The 21,732-nt window shown below is 39.7% G+C and overlaps 1 protein-coding gene across 1 annotated transcript in view; it reads right to left on the bottom strand.

The window, feature by feature from the left end:
* The window catches only part of LOC123786737 (suppression of tumorigenicity 18 protein), a 106,139-nt gene that overhangs the window by 43,537 nt on the left and 40,870 nt on the right, over positions 1-21,732 (bottom strand). Inside the window, exons 4-10 of the mRNA XM_045789094.2 lie at positions 20,786-20,985; positions 12,729-13,520; positions 7,964-8,098; positions 6,151-6,241; positions 4,988-5,092; positions 2,551-2,744; positions 161-372 (exon numbers count right to left, since the gene is read on the bottom strand). Coding sequence (XP_045645050.1) covers positions 161-372; positions 2,551-2,744; positions 4,988-5,092; positions 6,151-6,241; positions 7,964-8,098; positions 12,729-13,520; positions 20,786-20,985 — 1,729 coding nt within the window. The remainder of the gene's footprint in view (positions 1-160; positions 373-2,550; positions 2,745-4,987; positions 5,093-6,150; positions 6,242-7,963; positions 8,099-12,728; positions 13,521-20,785; positions 20,986-21,732) is intronic.

Genomic DNA, 21,732 nt, shown 5'->3' with positions numbered 1-21,732 from the left:
TCCCTGTCAATGTTCCTCTGAGTCCTTTCCTAAGATGAGGAAGGGATGTGCTTTGGGGATGGGGAGCAGCATGGTAGTGAATGTGGTTAGGAACATGAAAGGCAGTTTATTCTCACGGTTCAGTCACTGGCCCACCCTCCGGGCTCTTGGACTGGCCTACCTTGGCATGCAGACTCTGTGGTTTGTTGGAGAGGATGTCTGCAGCTTCCCTGCAGCGGGTGGAAAGGTTCAGGATGGCAGCAGCTGCTGCTATGTGGGTGTCTTCACTACATTGACCGTAGCTATAAGAGCTGGCACGGCAAGGGCTCTGTGTGTGGGCGCCTGCACTAGGCAGTCGATTAGGAAATTTCCCTGGATTTGAAAAATGCTTTGCTGTTGAAGAGAGATTTGATTAGCAATTGCATGTACGTGTTTTAGTCATTAAATAGATTTGTTTTGAGATATAACTTCTTACATTAAAATATGTTAAGAATAAATTAAAACATGATCCATTATCTATTGGTACACTCAATGAAGGTTATTCCAATTGGTTTTCACAGAAGTTCACAGATCAAATGATGCGATGGCTGGGGAAGAATGTCTATTCTCTTAATATATTTGTATTTATACTTCTTACGGTAAAAACTCTATAACTAATGTTATCGGGCAGGTGCACTGGCAGCATTCGTGGCAAAAATTACAGATTGAAACTACACTGGCAAAACCCATCAGGGACTACAGAGGCTTAAGGCTTGTACATCTATGAGCTGTGTATGTGTGAAGACCAGTAATTCCAGTAGAGAAAAAAAATGCACCCTTTTGACGTTTGTTTTCACAGTAACAATTTATAGTTAGACATAGAATTGCATTTTTATTCCTTGAAATGCAGGTTTGTTTTGTGCTTAAACCAGTAGAAGTTGTTCTTAATGTCCAACTAGATGGAACTAAACAAATGGCAGAGTCTTTAATGAGCTAGCATTTTGCATAGTTAGGTAGAGCATGATGAGTAAAGGACAGAGAAAATGTTCTCAGGGTGAGCAGAAAGGCAATTTAGTTATCAAGGCTGAGTTTCTGCTTTATGTTCCTGTTGTGGCACCAAGGCATTACTGAGAGAGAGAGAATTATCCATATTTCTCTTCACTCTGGGTGTTTGTAAACATCACTCAAGGTTATGGGAGAAATACCCAAGATTTAAGTGGCATAATATAAAAGCATTTAGAAACTTATTTTGCTGCAAATATTGTTTATTCTAAACTTTGATCATTATTTTTCATGAAGCAATTTAAAACATTACCAAATGTTATTCCTACAATTATGAAAATATAAAAATGTGACTGAAAGTTTGCATTTTCTGTATTATATGAGTATATAGAATGCTCTTAACTAGCTTTACTTGAATTAAATATATATGTATATATGTGTGCACACGTGTATATTTTACGTATATATAATAGAAAACATTTTGCACGTGTGCATGTATATTTTTTTTCCGAATCTAACAGGTTGTCAGTGTTATGTTGGCCGAACCCTATTTTTGGTAAGAACAGATATAATGTCTTTTGGAATACAATGTACATGTTGTTAATGGGCCAACTCTTTTCAAGTATGTTTATCACTGCTAGGTTTTATATAACATTCTAGTTCTTTGAAAGACGTGACAAACATCACAGAGTAAGTCCATATTATGTGTTCCTAAGAGCACTCGGTCTAGGTCTGGAGGTATGAGATCAAAGGGATTCCATGGATTTGCATGTTGTGAAGAATCCATGGTCTACGGAGGACTCAAATGCGGGAATTATTTTACTACTTTCCTTATGATACCATAACGCAGGATTCATGCCTAGGTTTATCCCAATGTTCACTTTCTTACCTTTTCATTAGACTATTCAAGGACTGTAAAACACTTCAAGAAATGTGTTAGTAAAAACACCAAGTTGTATCTATTATAGCATCTTTGAGTTATGACCTCCTATATGGATGTGTTACCATTAGAGTATTAACATATTTTCAATACTTCTATATTAATTCTTCAAAATATGGATAAACATCTCCATAGTCACACATATTGCACCTATTGTAAAATCTTGATTACTAAACTGTGAGTTTCTTCCGAGACTTTTTACTTTTTCTCTCTCTTTCAGTCTAAATGCTTTCGCTGATTTAAGTACTACTTTAAGTAGTATTTCAATGTTTTACCTGTTAAATTTCCATAATTTCAACATGAAACAAAATTACTGTATTGTGATGACTATTACAGTTTTCATTAATCTCAATCCCAGCTAAATGTGAATTAAAAATTTCTTTAAAATTACTGTATTTCGATTCAAAAAAATGGCATGATATTTGGAGAATAATTGACCCATTAACTATTCACCATATTCAGTGTAACTTCATGTAAAATCAGTAATACTGATCGATTTATCATTGTTTTCCTTATTTTATTTCACTGTGCAATATATTTTCTCTCCTACCTGCAGTAAACAACATATTCTGTATTTGAGCACACCCCCACCCCCAACACACATAGACAAGATGCATTTTTGGGAATAAGGATTAGAATTTGAGGCTTACATTCAGGAAATGGTGGTGTTTTTCGTCCTTGACCTGTTTGAACAAGGGGGCGTTTACCAAAAACCTGGGCATCAAAACTGGCATAATCAAATGGTACTTTTCCAAACTTCTCTTGTTCTTTTGACACCGTGGCCCTGGGAGAGGTGATGGCTTGTGATCGAAAATTGAATTCAATTTGTTTCACCAAGCTAGTCCTGAAGAAAGAGGGGAGAGTTCAAAATAACTATGATGAAAACTCTTGGTGAGTATATTAGCATCAGAATTTAAAGCCGATCAGATGTGTCATGCCTGTTGGTACCCACAGAGACAGTGTACTACAGAAAAGAGCTATGGTCACAGTGAGATAAAACAGAGTGCTCTGTGCTGGGAGTGAACGATGGGAGGCACCAAGGGCTCCGGATGGCTATGGCGAGGCTGCATGTCGTGGGTCCAAGTCTCCCATGGGTAAAAGAGGAATGTGCAATTTTGCATTTGTCTTATGCAGATGCAATGAGCAGCAAGTATTTAATGTCTGTTAGCATTTTCAGCTCCCACAGAGAAAAGTGCCATGTAACTATCATTAGGGCACTGACAAGGTGTGCACATTCTGCTTATTAAGACTGTTAATCAGACGGGTGATGAAAAGTCACGTTTGTACCTGGGGGGAAATGGCACTGTAGTCAGTTCAGAAGAAGCAATACTGAGCCCCACTCTCTTTCAGCAGAGCTGACAGAGCTGACAGAGCTGACGGGGGCAGTGTAGGCACCAGAAACTTGACTTCTGAATTATGAATTTCTTAGGCTTTTCACCTTTTTTCCCTTTTGTCTGAGTGTTTTTGTTGATGTAAATAATACTTCAATATTTTATCTGCCAAACTGCTATCATTTCAATATGAATCAAAATTCTGTATTATAAACCCTATCACATTTTTCAATAGAATTACCTTAACCCAAGCTAACTGTGAGTTAACTATTCCCTTACAACTACTGTATTTGGGTTAAACAAGGGTATCGTATTTGTGTAGCAACAATTCCAGACAAGAAAAACACAAACATAGTCTAATGGTAAGTGAACATAAACAAATACACCTTTCAGAATTCAGCAATATCAAAAATAAATATATGTTTTTCTTTTGTTTTCCACCAAAACACCTGACTCATCAGAATGTGAAAATTTCAATGATATTTTTGGATTATGTAAAACACATTTTAACTGCTACATTAAAATATTTGAATAATTAGGGGCGTCTGGGTGGCACAGTGGTTGCGCTTCTGCCTTCGGCTCAGGGCGTGATCCCGGTGTTATGGGATCGAGCCCCACATCAGGCTCTTCCACTAGGAGCCTGCTTCTTCCCCTCCCATTCCCCCTGCTTGTGTTCCCTCTCTTGCTGGCTGTCTCTATCTCTGTTGAATAAATAAATAAAATCTTAAAAAAAAATATTTGAATAATTAGTTGATTTTATTATTAGATATGTAACTTGGCTTATACCCCTAATATATCAGCATTCCAGTCTAAAACATATTTATTTTTTAAGAAATTAGCAAAATAAAACTAAATGCTATTTCTATATTCGATAAATAACCTATTTAGGGAGAAACTAGAGGATAGGGCCATATTAACCAAGAACCTTGTTGTTAAGATTTTTAATTGCTAGTTATTCAGTAATTCATGATCTTTGCTTGACATATGTTCTTCACTCATCTGATTTTGACTCTTTTAATTAAATCTATAAGAGCAAATATTAAGGGAAGCCATATCTTGAAAACACTCCTCGTAACTATGTTGCATTTCAGTGTCCCAGTAACAGTGAAGATCTGGTCATCTGTTTTAAACCTGAAATCACTTTTCCTACATATATGATTTATTATTAATAAATGAGTAACTTCACATTGTGTCATCACATGTGGTTTATTATTTAAGTGTAAGTAAGGTCTTCCAAACTGCTGGAGATTGGGAAGTACCTGGGGCAAACAGGAGATATTTCATTAATACTTTATCAATTCATGGAGTGAATTTTTGTCTTAAAGAAGTTATATGTATAGCTGGAACAGAGGAACAATATATAACATCACATATTTTGGGTGGGTGTGAGTGATTTATGAAGGCATTATCTGCAGGCAGAAAGGTCAATCAATCATTAGGAGAGCATACCTGACTAGTGGGATAGGTTGCATTTAGTGACACAGAATTTTGATTAATGTATGTTATATACTTTATTTCTTTTAGATTCATCCACATTATGTTACCTTTACATACAGATTAATTTCATGCTCAACTTCTGGAGGGTCTAGCAGTTCATTTAAGTGAGAGTATGATTAACTAGACCAGCTCTCAAATAGATATCAGTAGGTGAGAACGAAGTTTGGGCCATCGTGAACTGGCACGAGTGGGGAGACGGACCCTTTGCGTAGTAGCACGGCATGTACAGACTACTAGGAATGCCATGGGAGGGTCATACCTGTGAACCTGGTCAGGACACTGCCCGGTTTTGGGAGAATCAAGCTGATTTTTGTCCTGGGACATTGCCAATTTTTCAGCTGCAGCAATCGGACAACCAGAAAGACTGTTAAAAAAATAATAAAAAGGGAGAATTTGAGTTAAAAAGATAAAGTAATTCGCTTTGGCATGTATCTCACAGCATACTTGGCACACATTAAATGTTAAGTCATATTAATAGTTCACTTAGCACCCTTCTCATGCTAATAGATCCCAAAGGGTTTTGCAAACTACCTTGTTAACATTTGCCCCCCCCCATAATCCCATCTCAGAAGTGATGAGTAACAAACTCATTTTTAAAATCGGAAAATTATGTAAGGGAATTATTCTGAAACTCCATAACATTTTAAGTAGAATGCACTCACTCCAATTGCAATGGGCCTAGCTGTAGATGTTAGCATGATAATTCCATGATTTATTTTAAGATCTTTAGAAAAATGTTAGGGACTTAATTTTAAATCAGTTTAAATTTAAAGTGTAGAACATGAAGTTTTCTGGCAATATGCTTATGAGTCACATAGTATCTCATGAGCACATAATAGATACACAGTATAAAGTACACATAAAACAAGAGGCATTTCCACCAAAAACATTTGCATACACACAGTACATTTGTATGTAAATGCACATATGTGTTTTAAGTGAGTTGCAATCTCAATGTAATGAATCTCAATGAGATGAAATGATGTTTACCTTCCTCCTGGCTTTCAGTCAGAACCACAGTAGATCAAAGCCCTTTTGGTCCTTGTTAATGCTTATTGGATGCGATCCAGGATAAACCCTATGCAACTCTTTTCGTGTCAAAATGGCTATGTTGAGGTTCCAGAGCAGAAAAAGAACATGTCCTATTTGTTCGACTGTGTAAATGTATAACTCTAGTCTTCAAATATAACATTCTTTGTTTGCGTAACTGGCTGCTAAATGAAAATTTCTAAGAAATTAAATTGTGGTTTTTTGCTTTTTACTCTGCACACATTGAGAATATTTCTTATCTACTTTAAGTGGGAACGTATTTGATAGTGATCCAGAGATTTTGATGACACATCGTTAGTTCCTTATTTTTCGCTGGAAAATTTCTCTCCCATCTCTTTGTACAGTAAAAGAGTAGCATCCCATCACAATTACCTCCTGTGGGTGTTGCGGTTGCTGTTCACGTGCCCTCTTCCCGTGCATCCTGGGGTGGGACACTTGAGCACGTTTTCGTGCATGGCAAGAACTAAGAACAAAATATCACAAAAAGAAAAAGTAGTATACCGTGAATACACAGCACACTAACAAACTGACTTCTCAACTTTGCATTCAAATGAATTTGGTTATGTAATCTGTGATTCTTCCTCCCATAGATGTTCGGGTTGAAATTAATGAGTACTTAAGAACTTCAAAAATTTAATTCAGCAAGCTTGTTCAAGTTTTAGTTTCTCTAAACTTCATGCCTTGATTAACACTAGACTTAAATAAGACTATTCCATTTCTATTTAACTTAAACGGAGAGGCTCATAACCTTCCTTTTACATTTATGTGCTTTTCCTTGGAAGAGTGGATGGAGAACATTATTTGTCAAGTAGTTCCTTTTATCTTTTCCCCATGGTGTGAGCTTCTGAATATAGTCTTCTTTATTTTCTAAGAGATATTACTTTGATTCTTGTCCTTTGCTCCGCATTACCCAGCCTCACTGCCATTCAGTTATTGATGAAAAAGCATGGTTGAGTGAACGACCAGGTATTCACTTTGAGGAACTTCTAATCTACTGCGGCAGTGCTGAACAGATTGGACTCACCGATTTGCAAAACTGTGCTTTCGAGAAGGGTAATGCTGAGGCATTCACACCACTGTGGTTTGTATGACCCAAAGGTGTTTCAATACATAGGTTAAAAAAGTAGAGGATGTAGCACATTGATACTTCAAAACTTAGAAGGCAGCCCTTTCCTTTTCCTCCAGTTTCCTAGCTCACAACAGGGCTGAGGGTAGAGAAGCCACAAATGTTTGCTCTTGCCCAGGGCTCCGTGCTACTGTAGGATGCCCTGGGGAGACATGGCAGGCATCACAAGTTCTTACAAGGAACGGGGAGATGAGGAGTTGGGAGGACACTAGTGATGTGATGCACACATTTTTTTTTAAGACGACTCCATGCCCAGTGTGGAGCCCAGCTCGTGGGTTGAACTCAGAACCCTGAGATCAAGATCTGAGCTAAGATCAACAGTCGGATGCTTAAAGAACTGAGCCACCCAGGTGCCCCTGGGGTGCACTTCTTATATTTAGATGATGCACTTAGGCTAAGACTGCTCCTGAGCTTAAGGCAGCCACACCTCTGGGTGAGAAAGGACTGTGCAATCCACAGTGTATTAACCATGCCTTTTATTTTCTGTATTCTGATGCTTTGTCATCTGGGGCCTTGCAAACCCTGAAGAGACTGCCCTTTCAAACAGCTTTCAAAGGCAAATCAACCAATTGTGAGCCCATGCCCAACTGCCTTCTTCATTACACTCACACTCTCCACCTGCCAGCTATCAGACACCAATAGACGACTCTGAAGCTTTGTAGCCTACTGAGAGAATTCAAACTAGCCAGTCCTAAGCCTGCTTACTCTGCTCCTCCCCACAGAAACCGTAAGATGCCCCCCTCCCCTGGCCCATGATGACCCTGGTGCCCGCCTGTGTGGCCCTGCCTGGCGTGGCACGCCCCCTTCTCTCAGGAACTGTAACAAATTCCCATCTCAATGTCCTTTGTCTCCTGATCTATTGGCCTAACTCTACTCCAACTTTTCTATTAATATACTGACTTTAAACACCCAGCTAGATGGAAATTATCTTGACACAGAAAGGAAACTTTATACTTCCATTCCAAATTCCACATTGGAGGAGAAAGACGATAAGAAGATCATGCTGTTGTGGTGCATATAAAAAGAAGCCTACTGGTTTTAGGGATAAGTAGTACTCACTTTCCAGGGGAACCCGCACTTTGTGGGGGCAACCCGAAAGGCTGCGATGGTGGGGGTAGAGTCCTGTCACATGTCCTGTGCCATCGCACCCGGGGATAGGGCACTTGGTCTCCCTCTTCTCAGGCCGCGGTGAATCTACAGAGAAATTAAATCAAGAGATTCATTTGGCTCTTCTTCTTTCCATCCCCATTCACCAGAGTGGCCTTGCAGGGTGACATTCTCACTTCGCTCAGTTTCTACAGCAAAAACATTCTTCTCACGTTGCCTTGAATAAGACCCTCAACTAAGACCTGTGGAAGCATAAAAAATGTTTTCAATTTTCTTGGTTTTCGAAGCAAAGGCTGACACAGGGCAAGGGAGTGTTAAAATGCAGAGATGGTTTTAAGTTGTCATGTCACATACTGTAGTTAGAGTCTCATTATGAAAAATGAACCCTCCGCCAGAGGCAGAGATGCATAAGCTCCCGAAAAGGAAAAAAAAAAAAAAACGTGAGAAAGAAGAAAGAATGTTTTTAAACCAAAACTATCTCTTATTGAAAGGGTCTCAAAAAAGCCAGATTCAAAATGATAAAACAAAGAAGCCACCATATCTGAGAAGGGCTGCTCTGGTCTTGTCCCTGCGGGTCCCTGGCCTCACGTGGCCCTAAGGTTCCGGGTCCAAGTGCCTGCTCCCACACACATGCAGAGCCCACTCTGGCCAGACTTAGGAAGGGAGTCAGCAATGCCGTCTTGGGCCACGCCCAAGCAATCAGCAGTGCTGCAGAGGCCCCAGATCCCCCAACCCCAATGCTTTGCCCCCTTGGGCCAGTACAGAGCAGCTACGGAGAAACAGCTCTCATTTTACTCTGGCTGCAGAAACTGAAAACTCAGGCTATAGGAAGATGGCCTGGCAAGGAAACGTTCTAGGAGAAATGGAAATACAGGGTCGGAACGGCCTTGAGTGGTCTGGGCCGCCAAGAACATTGGGGTGCTGGAGGAGACCACAGGTACCACGGGGCGGAGAGAAGGGACACCGTGTAACACCGCTTGTCAGGCTGCCATGGGACATCGGCTTAGAGGGGGAGGGCAGAAGACGAGCTGGGGGTTTCAATCTTCCAGTGCACGCTTTGCTGAGGGTTAGATAAAAGGCTATATAAATATCTAAAATAAATGAGCATTACCATGAATATTGGTGGGGTTAGAGCTAACACAGAAGAGGCCTTCTGTAGACATTTTCATATTCGTGACTCATTTAGTAGATAAAACAGAAATGCATTTTTGGAGCCAAATCACCCCCCTAACTTGTGCCTGGCATGATATACCGATCACCGGGGCAAGCCTGTCACTCAGCGTCGCCGGTGTTTAGAGGAACCAGAATCACAACGGGCACGGGAGCCTCAGAGAAAGGACCAGTGTGGAATGGAGGCTGGCCGCAGGCTTCTCAGAACACGATGTATCACGAATAATGAATCCACTTGATGCTGAGAGCGAAAATAAATAATCTGTGTGATCCTGCCGTAGGAAAGCTGCCGGCGGTGGACTAGGGGGCAGAGTCCTGCCGCGTGAGGATGCGGAGGGCCCATATGCTCAGCTCCAAGCGTGGTACCGCGAGCACAGCAATGTCGCGGACTGCGACAGCCGTCTCCAGGGTGGAATATTGCGAGGAGCAGACATGCCTCTGTGATACCATGCCACACCAGTTGTTGGATTATAAACAGTCCTGGGCAGATGGGAACAGCAGGGTGTATGTAATGCAATTATTTGGGGGCATGCTTTCAGTAAAGGGGGAGGAGCCAAGGATCCTTCAGGTTAGGCACACACTGCCTGGGAGGGAGGGTCGGCGGAGAGAAAACTGGAAATCAAAGTGAGAAATGAACAGCCCAAAGATAGGTATGCCCTGAGTAGCAGACATTTATGTTTCATGAGAGACGGGATTTAAATGCCATGGTGTTGAGACTGTTCTGTCTTTTGCAAGAAACAAAGAGTTGTGACATGTTCTACGATTTTATGGCTACATGTTTTACTTAATCCAAAAATGTTGCCAAATTTGAAGTTGTTTTAGGCCTATAGTATCTATAGACGGAGAGCCGAAAATCCTTGAAGTTTGATTCAAGTAGCATGGGGGGGTGTTGACACTGTATACAAGAGGGAATTAGAAAAGAGGAGAAGCAGTGTGGATTTTGATGCCCTTCCTCCCTTGGACCTGGTCCAGGTGAGGCCACATTTCTAAACCACATTGAAAGGTTTGGCGCCGCGCAGCTCCCCTCCTTGCCACATTATTTGCTGTAAGAAGCCAGAGAGGGTGTGGGAGATAAGGCAGGGCTGGCACCTGACCAGGTGTGGTCCACTGACAGTCCATCATGCACGTTTGTCTGTGAGCCTCCTCTGCTGGGTGAGACAGATGCCATGAAATGCTCTGTGGGGTAGAACCTGTTTGCATGATAAGAAGCCAGAGCTTGAGCTCTCAGGTGACTCTGAGGCCTGGCTCTTCTTCTCCTTTTATTTTCTTTGCTGAATGCTGCATAATGAGGGTGACCTTATACTCTGGTGACCTTCCATGCCGGTATGCCTGGGACTGTCTTATTCGCACCTGATACACTTCTTTGGTTGTTCATTGCACTCCCCTTCGCTCTAAAAGTATCTTTGGCTGTACAATAAATTCTTATGAGGACTCCATACACGCTGTGACCAAAAGTCTCACTAAATGGTTAGTAGAAACAAGATAGTCAAACTTTTTTTTTTTTTAGAATTACTGACTCATCTGAAGGCTTGGGTAAAACGATATTTTAAAATGCTAGTGCTCTCCCCCTTTAACAGCGGGGTCACATGCCCAAGGTATATGGGAAATTAGGATGGTATTGTGGAGAGTATGAATGCCAATCGGTACGAGAACTGACCTAGGAGCATGGAATGCACACCAGAGGAAGAAGCCCCTCATAAGCCCCTGGTTCCCACATCTGGAACAAGGAACAGGAAAATGAATACCTAATTTGGATTCTGCAAGTATCCTCTAGATGAAGCCTATAGTTCCCATGCATTATGGGCTTTACTTCTATTTGCCTGTTTCATACCAGTCTGGTCTGGATGTTCTCGCATAGGCTTTGAATATCACAAAGCAGGACCATGCCTCACACAATAGGATGTATTGTTGAGTTAGCCAGCCTCATTCGTAATCCTCTAAATCTTATATGACCCATGTTTACAAACACAGATTCTACTGCCTTGCCGGTTTTTGAAAACAAAAATTTTTAAGTTCTATAAAAATGACCAAAGGATTGTCAAATATTTAAAGCTATGGCACAAATAATTAAAGTTTCTTCAAACGCTGAATTTCATTGGCTGAAAGATATCATCAATTGTAACATGGAACATCATTTGGTATATTAGCAAGAAAGAAAAAAAATTATTGAAAATTAAATTATGGCATACCCTTCTGATTTCAGAGGTATTAAAATGGGAAAACTCTGTATCTTAGAATGAATGAAATATAGTAGATGGTAAATTATGACTTTTTGGAATTTGAAACCAATTTTATCTTATTTTTGGTTTTGTAGTCCATAAAAAATAAATACAGGTAAGGTCAGCAAGTTGCATATTACTGGAGTGCACAGAGCTAGTAGTGGATCCTGTCCCAAACCACACACTGCTCATTGATATTCTGTCCTGATCCCAGCCCTCGCAGTATGTTTGCATAGTATTATTATCTTACTCCTCACTACATGAGATTATTTTATTCTTTTTTTTTGTTTTCTCAGCTCTGAGCTGCAAGACAATAATTGACAAGATTGCAGGTGAGTACTAAAATCGACCCCAAATGACAAAATATACAGTTCATTTCTGCATAAATCTCAGCAAACAAATCATCCAAACCATAGCTAACATATTATTCTTGTAAGCTCCCTGAGGCCATGACCTTGATTTTCTCTAAGATATTTCTAAATCTATGGTTCTTAGACTTTAAGGTATGCAAGAATCATCTGAAAAACACGCTTAAAAAATGCAAGTTCTGTAGCAGTAAGTCTTATTGGATCCTGGAAATACCCCTCTTAAACAAGCCTTCTAGGCACTTGAGAACCACCATTTGGGAATTATCACCAGGCCCATCTGGTGTAAGACTCAGGGTGGGGGGAGGAGTAGCTTTATGCGAGATGGGACACAATTTCCCTAAAGTTGAGGAACACTTTAAGGTCTCCTCCAAGCACATTTATTCTTCTTATTCATGTCTGGCCCAGATATTTGTGGCCCTGAGTTAGAAACCTGGTAAAAGCATGGGTTTATAAAAGCATTAACATCCAGTTTTATATTAAGAAATATCACAGCATCCTGCCTGACTTGCCAGTAGGTCAACATTATTTTGAAGCTCCAAAGGAGTCAGATGATCCCAGAAAGAAAGTAAGAAAGAAAAATTAAATTTCTGGAATTGATTTGATTAATAAAATGATTTAAAATCCAAAAAGTACTAATGTACCTCTAACATGTCTAATATAGTACTGTACAAGTACTATATATTTTTAAAAAGCTGTCAAATTAAGAGAAAAAGAGGCAATGATTCTTTTTTTCATATGTAAAAACATTGCAAAACTGACCAAGCTTGATCTGAGAACAATCTAGAGAGCAGAGAGAGAGAGAGAAAAAAAAGAAATTGTTTATTTTATAATATGAATTGGTTTTTAAGTTGCATCAAGTTGTCAAAAGCTATCTGGAAGTGGTAATCAAATCTTACTAATTTTTCTTCCAACCCTGAAAGCAATTTTATTCCTAAAATAAATGCAAAAAATGTGTCTTACGTTTATTGTTAAAGATTTGTCTTCCACCCATGTCAATAACTTTGGTTTGCCTCCTTTCCCCAGCAAGGTGCTCCAGTAGAAACCTGTCCAACTCTTTGTAGGTGTTATGGAAAACACAACCACGCTCAGCCTGGAGAGCAATTGCTTGCTCCAGCAAACTCAAGTTCCCCTTCGCTTTCTCCAGGTCAACAGACTCTTCTGTCATGGCTGCTACGCACTCGTTATCATCTTCCTCCATCCCAGCGAATGAGGGCTGGGCTTTGCCATCCAGCCGTTCCTTGTGAGCATTCTGTGGGTCTCTCCTTTCTGTTTCAGAATCACACATGTTTTCACAAGAGATAAACTTGTCACCTTCAGTTTTTATTTCAGGAACTTCCAATAGGTCTTTTCTATTATCCACTAAAATATACTTTGGGACCCTGTGTGGTTTGGTTTCTTCTGAGAAGTTGGAGCCACTGTCCCAACCATTCTCTGCACTTTCAGAGTTACTTTCACTGTCATCTGAGGAGCAGAACTGAAGCTGGGAATCATCGATTTTTTCTTTTCCATCATCAGAATGAATCATAAAGCACTCATCAGCTTCATCACTCTCTGCTTTTAGAGACTGGATGCCACTGTCATTTAAATTATCACTTATGGTCTGAACAGACACATTTTTTTCAAATTTCCCCAAGTGCATTAAAGATTTGACCACAAGCTCTTGATAGCAGCCGTATCTGTCTTCCTTCCCATTGGAGTTTTCTTGTGCAGTTGAATGGAGGTTCTCATCCATAGGTTTTATCACGATTTCTTCTATAGAAAAAGAAAGCCGACATTTAAAAAACAACAGCAAAAAATATTTTAAGAAAATTGCACCAATATGTAAATGATATGTATATGTATATGTATATATGTATATGTATACATATGATATGTGTATATGTATATACACACAGACAATAAGTACAATATGGGAATATGTGTCTCTATCAATTTTATAAACATCAAAGAGAAAAATATATATGAATGAATATGAAACAAAACAAAACAGACCTTAATAATCTGAGAATTGCATTTAAAAAAAGTGAGCTAGTAGAATTTTCAGCATATTACGAGCTAATTGTTTCCAGGGTACTGAAATAGATACTTAACAATAACAGAGTGCTGAATGTGAAATTGCTGTTACTGTACCTTTTATATTTGCAAATTCAGCCAACCAGAAGGAAATCAAATATGCATAATACTACACATTATAAAGGAAACATTCATCAGATTTCTCTGCTGGCATGGCAATGTATTTTCAAAGCTTATTTGGTTTATGTTCACTACCTCCACAGTGTCTCAAACATACTTTCAGATTTTATGGAATGTTAGCTAAAAGACAAAATACATCCACATACAGATGATAACCAAAAGAGTTCTGAAGCTTTCAAGGCTTCCTGTTAACTTTCAGAACTGTCACACAGAAATTCCATGCCAGGGGAAAATCAAATAAATGGGAGAATTAGCATGATCAAATATCTTTTTTTAAAGAGGATTATCTATTTATTTATTTATTTGAGAGAGAGAGAGACTGAGAGAGAGGGAGACAGATTGAGAGCAGAGGGAGAGAATCTCCAGCAGACTCTGTGCTGAGCACAGAGCCCAACGTGGGGCTCGATCTCACAACCCTGAGATCATGACCTGAGCTGAAATCAGAAAGTCGGAAGCTTAACCAACTGAGCCACCCAGGCTCTTCAGTGTGATCAAATATGTAAAATACACATTTTCTGGCCTGGTGCTTGCATGCATTTGTGTAAGAAGACAATGAGACGAGAGGTGGAGATGGAGTGAGTGTGTGGAACATTAACTAATTGTTTTCAGTAGCAGGCCAACTGGAGTCTTGACAGTCAAAGAGCCCTGGGACTAAGAACAAGTCTCCATGTGCCAGTCTGTCCAGGACAGTCCACTGGATCTGTACCATTCCAGTTGTCAGTGTCATCCCCTTCACTCTTGGCAGTGGCCCAGCTGCAGTGATAGTATGTGTGTATAGTCATATGTATATGTATGTATGTATACATATGTATACATATATATGCATATATATACACACATGTATGTGGGCGTGTGTGTGTGTGTATATATATATATGTATATATATATATATAGCCTACCCAAGCCTGTCCCAATGCAAACACACCAATTAAGGGTGCAATTCAGGGTGCAGATCTGCCAATAACCCAGCCCTGGTTTAGTAGGCACAGTGGTCTGGGGAGTATGGCACCCACATACATGTGGCTGTGAAATGCGCCAGACAACCCAGCAATGATTCCCTTATATTCACTAAGACCAGAAAAAGAAAGAAAGAAAGAAAGAAAGAAAGAAAGAAAGAAAGAAAGAAAGAAAGAAAGGAAGGAAGGAAGGAAGAAAAAAGAAAAGAAAAAGAAGGAAAAGGAAGAAGCAGACCATTTCTGTGTCTCTGAAGGCAGAGTGGGGGATGGGCAACACAAAATAATAAGCCCCCTTAAAGACTGTGAAAGACACCAAGTGAAGTGCATTCTGTGTTAATAAACATCTTTGGAGGGAAGAAAAGGACAGCCATCCTGTATGATGGCTGCAGGAGAGGGTGTCTGTGCAGAAGACAATGTGCCTTTTTTGGTCTCATTTAATTTTTTATAAACATTGTCTCTGACAAGGACACTCAAAAATACATCTCCATCATCTTCCTTTCTGGTAATTATCTCCCTAAATCAACACTGGACTGCCAGGATCAAGTAAATATTGCCATAGTAACTAAAAGCATTTTTGGATGAAGGGAAGAATTTAGTCACAACACTAGCCCCTTTAAATAATGCTGATTATAGGGTGCAGTCTTTTGTTGGGATCTATTCAACATAAACTGAAAAATTTAACATTTTACTTCCTAGAAAAGAGGCTGGATAAACAAGCACATCATATTTGATAGGATGGTCTATTCCCTTCTGAATTCATATCAGAGGAATTCCAGGTTTAAATAATATATTAAACATAGTCTAAAATGCAAATGAAGTTTTTCTCAATATCACGGTTGGCTATTAGGAGAAAGTGTAAAGGGTTATGATAATTTTAAAGTATTATGAACTACAGAAAACAAATAAAAAGCATTTTCAGTGAATATGCTCAATTCATTGAACTATTCTCTCACTCCACTTAACTACCCACATGTGTACAATAATGATTTATAGACATTATACCTAATTATGCATATTTGGGCTGTGTTAGAGTGCTAACAAAAGCTCTAGAAAGCAACAATTACCTCTGTTGCTTAGCTACATAGTTTAAAATATTCCTATTAAGTGCAGATCACCAGAGAGGCGGGAGTGACAAAAACGCACATGTGCACGACAATGCGTTTCACTGTGCTGCTGCCAACTGCTAGCATTTTGGGTCATTTCCAGTTTACATAATTGTTTGGTTCAACTGTTTGTTATATGCTAAAAGAAAATATTTATTAATTATTCTTCAGAAAGAGAGGAGTCCTGCCGATAGAGGTGCCTACGTGCATCGCACACGATGGTTTCCAGGGATGTTCTGCAAATCTGCAAACCAACTTTCCATATACCCACCCCTCTCTGGCTTTCACTGTCATCAGAAGAAAAAAAGAGTTGAGTTAGCTTTTGAACCTGACAGATCTGTGACGAGGTTCTTATTTCTCTTAGCTTTGTAATGGGCTGCCTGCGTTTACGTTAGTGTGTTTTTACTTTCACTGGTGGCCCAGTGATTCATTTTGTACCTTTGTCATTGAAACGACTAATCTGGTTTTGATTCTGAGTTTCCGTGTTCAAGTCTGTGCAAACCTCAGAGGCATCCTTGACTTTTCTGAACCCTGTGTCCTCATTCACACAGTGGGGAACGCTGCTGAGTTGACATGGGAGCTCACGCAAAGCAGGTGCCACACAACAGGTGTTCAGTAAATGACGGCTGTCTTCTTTCTTCCCCAGGTACAGATTCAGAGGGTAGTAACGGCAGGGGATACAAGGGACTGTCCATGTAAATGAGGTGGGGCTTGTGTTTTGTTTATAATAAGTAGTGAAACTGATCTCTGAGAGAGGGCACAGTCCATATTGCGAAGGAGGCTCGGCCAGTTTACCACCCATGCCACGCATGCTATGGAACTGCTCATCAGCTGCCTTCAGACACTGGAGCTTCCATGCATAATGCACAACATTGAGGGGAAACCTTGATGGGTTTGAGATCCAGAGACTGGGGCCGAACTGCTGGCCCAGCACCACCTGCCTGTGTGACCTTGGGGCAGACCTGTCTCCTGAGTCCTGGGTCCTCATCTTTTAAATGAGGATGATCCAGTGACATCCTAGGACAATAAACTGTACATTCCTGGCATGGCATTCAGTTCTTTATTGCATTTAATCTTTACAGTAATGAAAGGAAAGGGACTTTCTGCTCCATTTTACAGAAGGGAAATGATTTTCTAAGGGGCTGGGGGCTTGCTCAAGATCACACAGCTAGCCAGTGGCAGCAAGGGGGCAGGAGGGCTGACATCCAGACCCAGGGCCAGGGCTTCCTGACCTTATGCCCATCCCTCTGCAACAAGCTACCCCAGATCCCACACCTAGGAAGGTCATATGTCTTGACTGCTGTTTACAAAACACAACAACCCTTAGGAGAAACTGTTCAGAATACTAATAATCTATTATTTTGCCAAGTTTGGGTACTTTCAAGGGTAAATTTATAGGAAGATACTGAAATACAATTGTCAGCTGATTTTCAATCAAAAAATGGTGACTCCTAAATTATAAATAAAATATGTAAAAATGAATAAACAGCAATAACAAGACAAAAATTAACGAGTAACCATGCCTCGGGTTTCACAGTACAACAGTGTAGGTCAGAAAATTCCTAGGGCACAATCCCCAGGGGCAATCAGAGAGTTGGATGTTTACCTAGCACACCCGTTTCTCCTCCTGAGACGAGTTCAAAGAGCGGGGCAGGAGGAGGGGCACCTTCTGCGACAAGGAGTAAAAAAAATAAATGTTTTTGCCGGATATGAAAAAGTTCACATTTGCTTATTTGCTTGAAACCAAAGTCTCTACTCCAAGGAGTGTGGTAATCCTAGAAAGTATATGCTAATGGATTCTCACATTATGCATCAGCTGTTCTGCCTCAAAACAACTTTAAAAACTCCTCTGAAAATCACAAGTTTGGAGTTTGACTCCTTTAATATAACTGGATTTTATTATAATTGGATTTTAGTTCTGTTTCTGGAACTATCAAAGTTACTTGTATAGATAAATTAGTTTTCCAGGTCTCTTGAATATGTAAATCTTGCTGGGAATAAAAGCCCTAGAAAAATGAATTTATCTTTCAAAGTTCTAAAATCAGAGTGCTTTATCCCTTATTTGTGTTTTGTTGAGAGTAAGATGTGTTAAAACGATCATCTCAGCCCCTAGAGCTCCTATAATTGTGACAAATTTCCCTGAGTCATGAGTGTAAGCTTAGAAAATGAGGAAGTATCCCACACACTTGGCTAATCTCACTTCCAGGTGACCCTTCTTTTCCTTGTCTGCATTGGGAAAGCACATGCTTGTCCTACCTCCTGGCAGTACTTTGCAAGCTTGTCTTCTGTTTGCCCCAGTGAAGACGGTGTATCTGTACGGTTTTGTCCATATTCTCTTCTATCACCATTAATGCCTACCTGCAATTCTTTGAAAGAAAGTCAGTTGAGGGTATGAGATATATTTTGCCATTAAATGGATTCAAGCTCAGGACCTTAGCCTTCCTGAGCACTGCCTCCTTCTTCAACATCTGAGCTGCCTGCTCAAGGCACAACTGGGCACACACTGGCAGGTAAAGGCCTCAGGGTTCCCGGAGGAAAGAAGACAACAGGTGAAAAGACTCTATGCTCTCTTTCCTTCTGGGGTGGAGGGGTAACCCGCTCAGAGGACTGAAGACAACTTAGAGTCTTGCTGTTTCAACTGGGGTAGGAGCCTCTGTCACCTATCATTTCTGGAAATGTGACTTTGTGATTTGATGTTGTAAAACGATGCCCTATCTACTTTCTGAAGGTAGTCAGAGCACGGGAGGATTGGATTATGGAGCACAGTCAGCTGGGAAATAATTATTTTGCTTATCCTTCAATTGTGTCCTAATTATCTTCTTTTCTACACCTACAAGCTGTATTACCTTAAGCATTAAATCTCAGTGGTCTTCAATGATCTCATCTGTAAAATTGGGACCATAATCATGCATACCTCATGTCATTGTTGGGTGGATTAAGTGATATAATTTATGTGCCTGGAATATATTAAGAATTCAAAAATAATGGCCACTACCACTATAATTTCAGCATATTCATTATTAGTAGTGCTTCCAGTGCTAAATACAAAAATAGATAACATTTGTGAACCTGCAAATAGATGTCCATCAGTGCTTATAACTGAATGTTTCCCTGAGTACATTTTGACAGTATATTTTCTTGGTTGATATTAAGCATCAATGATGATCACACAACTAACATAAAAGGCAGGAAGTCAGTGGGCAGATACAGTCCTTGTCCTCATGGCACTTACAAGAATGTGTTGGTATAAAAAATGCCCATTAAAAAATACTCAGTGAATTAATGTCAACTAGATGAATTATACCTCAAGTCTAACCACATCGATTCAAGGACCTTCCCTAATACTAGATTCAACCTACAATTTTCATAAATCAACAAAAAACTGACCAGCTCAAGGAAACAAAATGAGTCAAGGATGATTATAATTTACAGATGAGCGATGAAGCTTTAAGCCATATGCTAAATACAGAGAAGCCAGGACATTTGCTTAAACACTGTCAAATCAGTATACAACTTTGTTTTCACTACAGAATCTCAAACTACTTGCAAGCCAAGATTACTGAAGATCTGATGGTTGTGCCCTGACATTTGTGTTTAGTCGCTCAGTATGCTTTTACATCTTTTCTAGTAATCCCTAGCACTGTTCCTTTAATTCTGTCTATAATAGATATTTATGATTTAAGAGCTCTTTGCCTTTGGTTTGTATAATACACGCTTTTCAAATAACATCCTATTTAGTATATTTTGATTCCTTAAAAAGTCACATTCAGAAAAAACATATTTCATAGAATATATGTACACCTCATTTCATTTTCTAATCAGCCAAGCTTTCAATTTCCATTAATTTTTTTCATAAATTTTTGAGATATTTTGCATGTCCTTCAATTTCATCCTCAAGCACAAAGTGGCTGGTGATGGTCCAACTCCTGGAGGCACTGTGACTACCATAAACCTAATAGGAGGAACTGTGAACTGGGGAGAAACACATCCTAAAATTTCAAAATAGTAACTATATATCACTTAGCACGCAAACAGCATTTTGTGAGTGAGTGAAGAATCGAATTCATGAAATAAAATTGTGTGCCTAAAGGTAACTGAAAATTATTTATTTCAGAACTAATGGGCACAGTGATACATTTTCTATAACACACCATTTTCCTACTGAAGGATCTAGGCTGCCAACTTTAGGTCCCTTCTGCTAAGTCCATTGCTATAAATATTTATTTTAAAAATGGTGAAAAGATTAAGGTTACAGACCACCTGCATTAGTCTGTGTTGTTAATACCTATTATATTTTGGGGGGCCAAATAATACTCTGCATGTTTGTAAAACAAAAAAGTAAATGCTTTGTTTATATATGTCATATGTTAAATACCTTATATATGTCATATGTTAGATACCTTAAATATGTCCTTTTATATAAGGGTTCTTTCAGGGATAGACATCGGTCTTATTAGGGAGTCAAGGTATTCTTTAAGGCTTAGTACCTTTTATTTTCCTAAAGAAGAGGCACAGTCCAATTCTGTGCCTTTGAAAAGGGACTCAGGCAAGGACTCTCTATGGCTTATATTTAGACTCTCCGCAGTTACTAATTTAAAAAAAAATCGGCTCTCAGTAAATGGATGCTGAGTGAAATAAATGTTTGATTTTGCTTTCATATGGGAATTCGCTTCTACAGCCATACAGACTATACGCTCTACAAAAGTTAAGACTGAGGCTTTGGTGCCAGGGAGTAGACAGATTTTGGGCTACTTCCACTTGCTACCTGTGGCAGTGCGATCACTGGCTTCCAGGAGGCTATCTTCCTCCTCTGCCTCGGTCCTGTCATCACATTCTTCTCTGCAGTCGAGGTTTGGGCTGTAGTGTCGGGGCTTCATTAGCAGGGATTTTCTCTTGTTGACTGGGACGCCCAAAGCCTGCTCTGCAGCTCTCCTCTTCTTCGCCATGGAGCAATCATAAGCAGCACTGTAGTCATTGAGGCAAATTAAGAACATGGAGAAAGACTTTACTGCTACTTGCCATTTGATTTCCATGAAGCATAACCCAAAGCCTGTGGAAACTGGGACTAAAGGTTTAGGGTTAGTTGTTGGCACTAACAAAAACAGCCCATCCGTTGAATCTATTGAACTGTGTGGATTCTATTTTATTGCCTATCAGAAGAGTTTAAAAAAAAATCATCCTTAATCCTGAGTAAGCATATGTTAATCTGTGCTTTGCTTGGCACTACATTAAATACCCAGGGAGGGATGAAACAAGATTTGCACTGGTTTGCTAATCCTAAGAAACAGCTAATGTGAAAAATATACCACCAGACACAAAAAAAACGTGTCCAGTATGGATAAATCATAAGGTTTTTCAAATAGTTGTTTGCTACCCAAACTGCTTATCTCTGCCACCGTTGTATATCAAACTTGAGATGCCACATCCTGAGCTTTGACCTGAAAGAGAAAAGCATAAAAGGAGGGGCAAGCTCGGAACGTTCCATCAACCCATCTCCAGTCACACACACACACACAGACACACACACACACACACACACACAGACACACACACACACACACACACATTTTTAAAAAGGTGAAAAGATGCTACCTGGCATTCTGCCTTCTGATTCTCACCCATTTGGCACACAGAACAAACAAATAAAAGGAGGAGAAATAAGATTGGATTTCACAAAAATGGACAACAGTTTATCCTTACTCCTGTCCTCAT

This window comes from Ursus americanus, chromosome 9 (genome assembly GCF_024610735.1).
Source record: "Ursus americanus isolate L20-20 chromosome 9, mUrsAme1.1.p, whole genome shotgun sequence".
Taxonomy (NCBI): domain Eukaryota; kingdom Metazoa; phylum Chordata; class Mammalia; order Carnivora; family Ursidae; genus Ursus; species Ursus americanus.
This window is presented reverse-complemented; position numbering and strand designations above follow the sequence as displayed.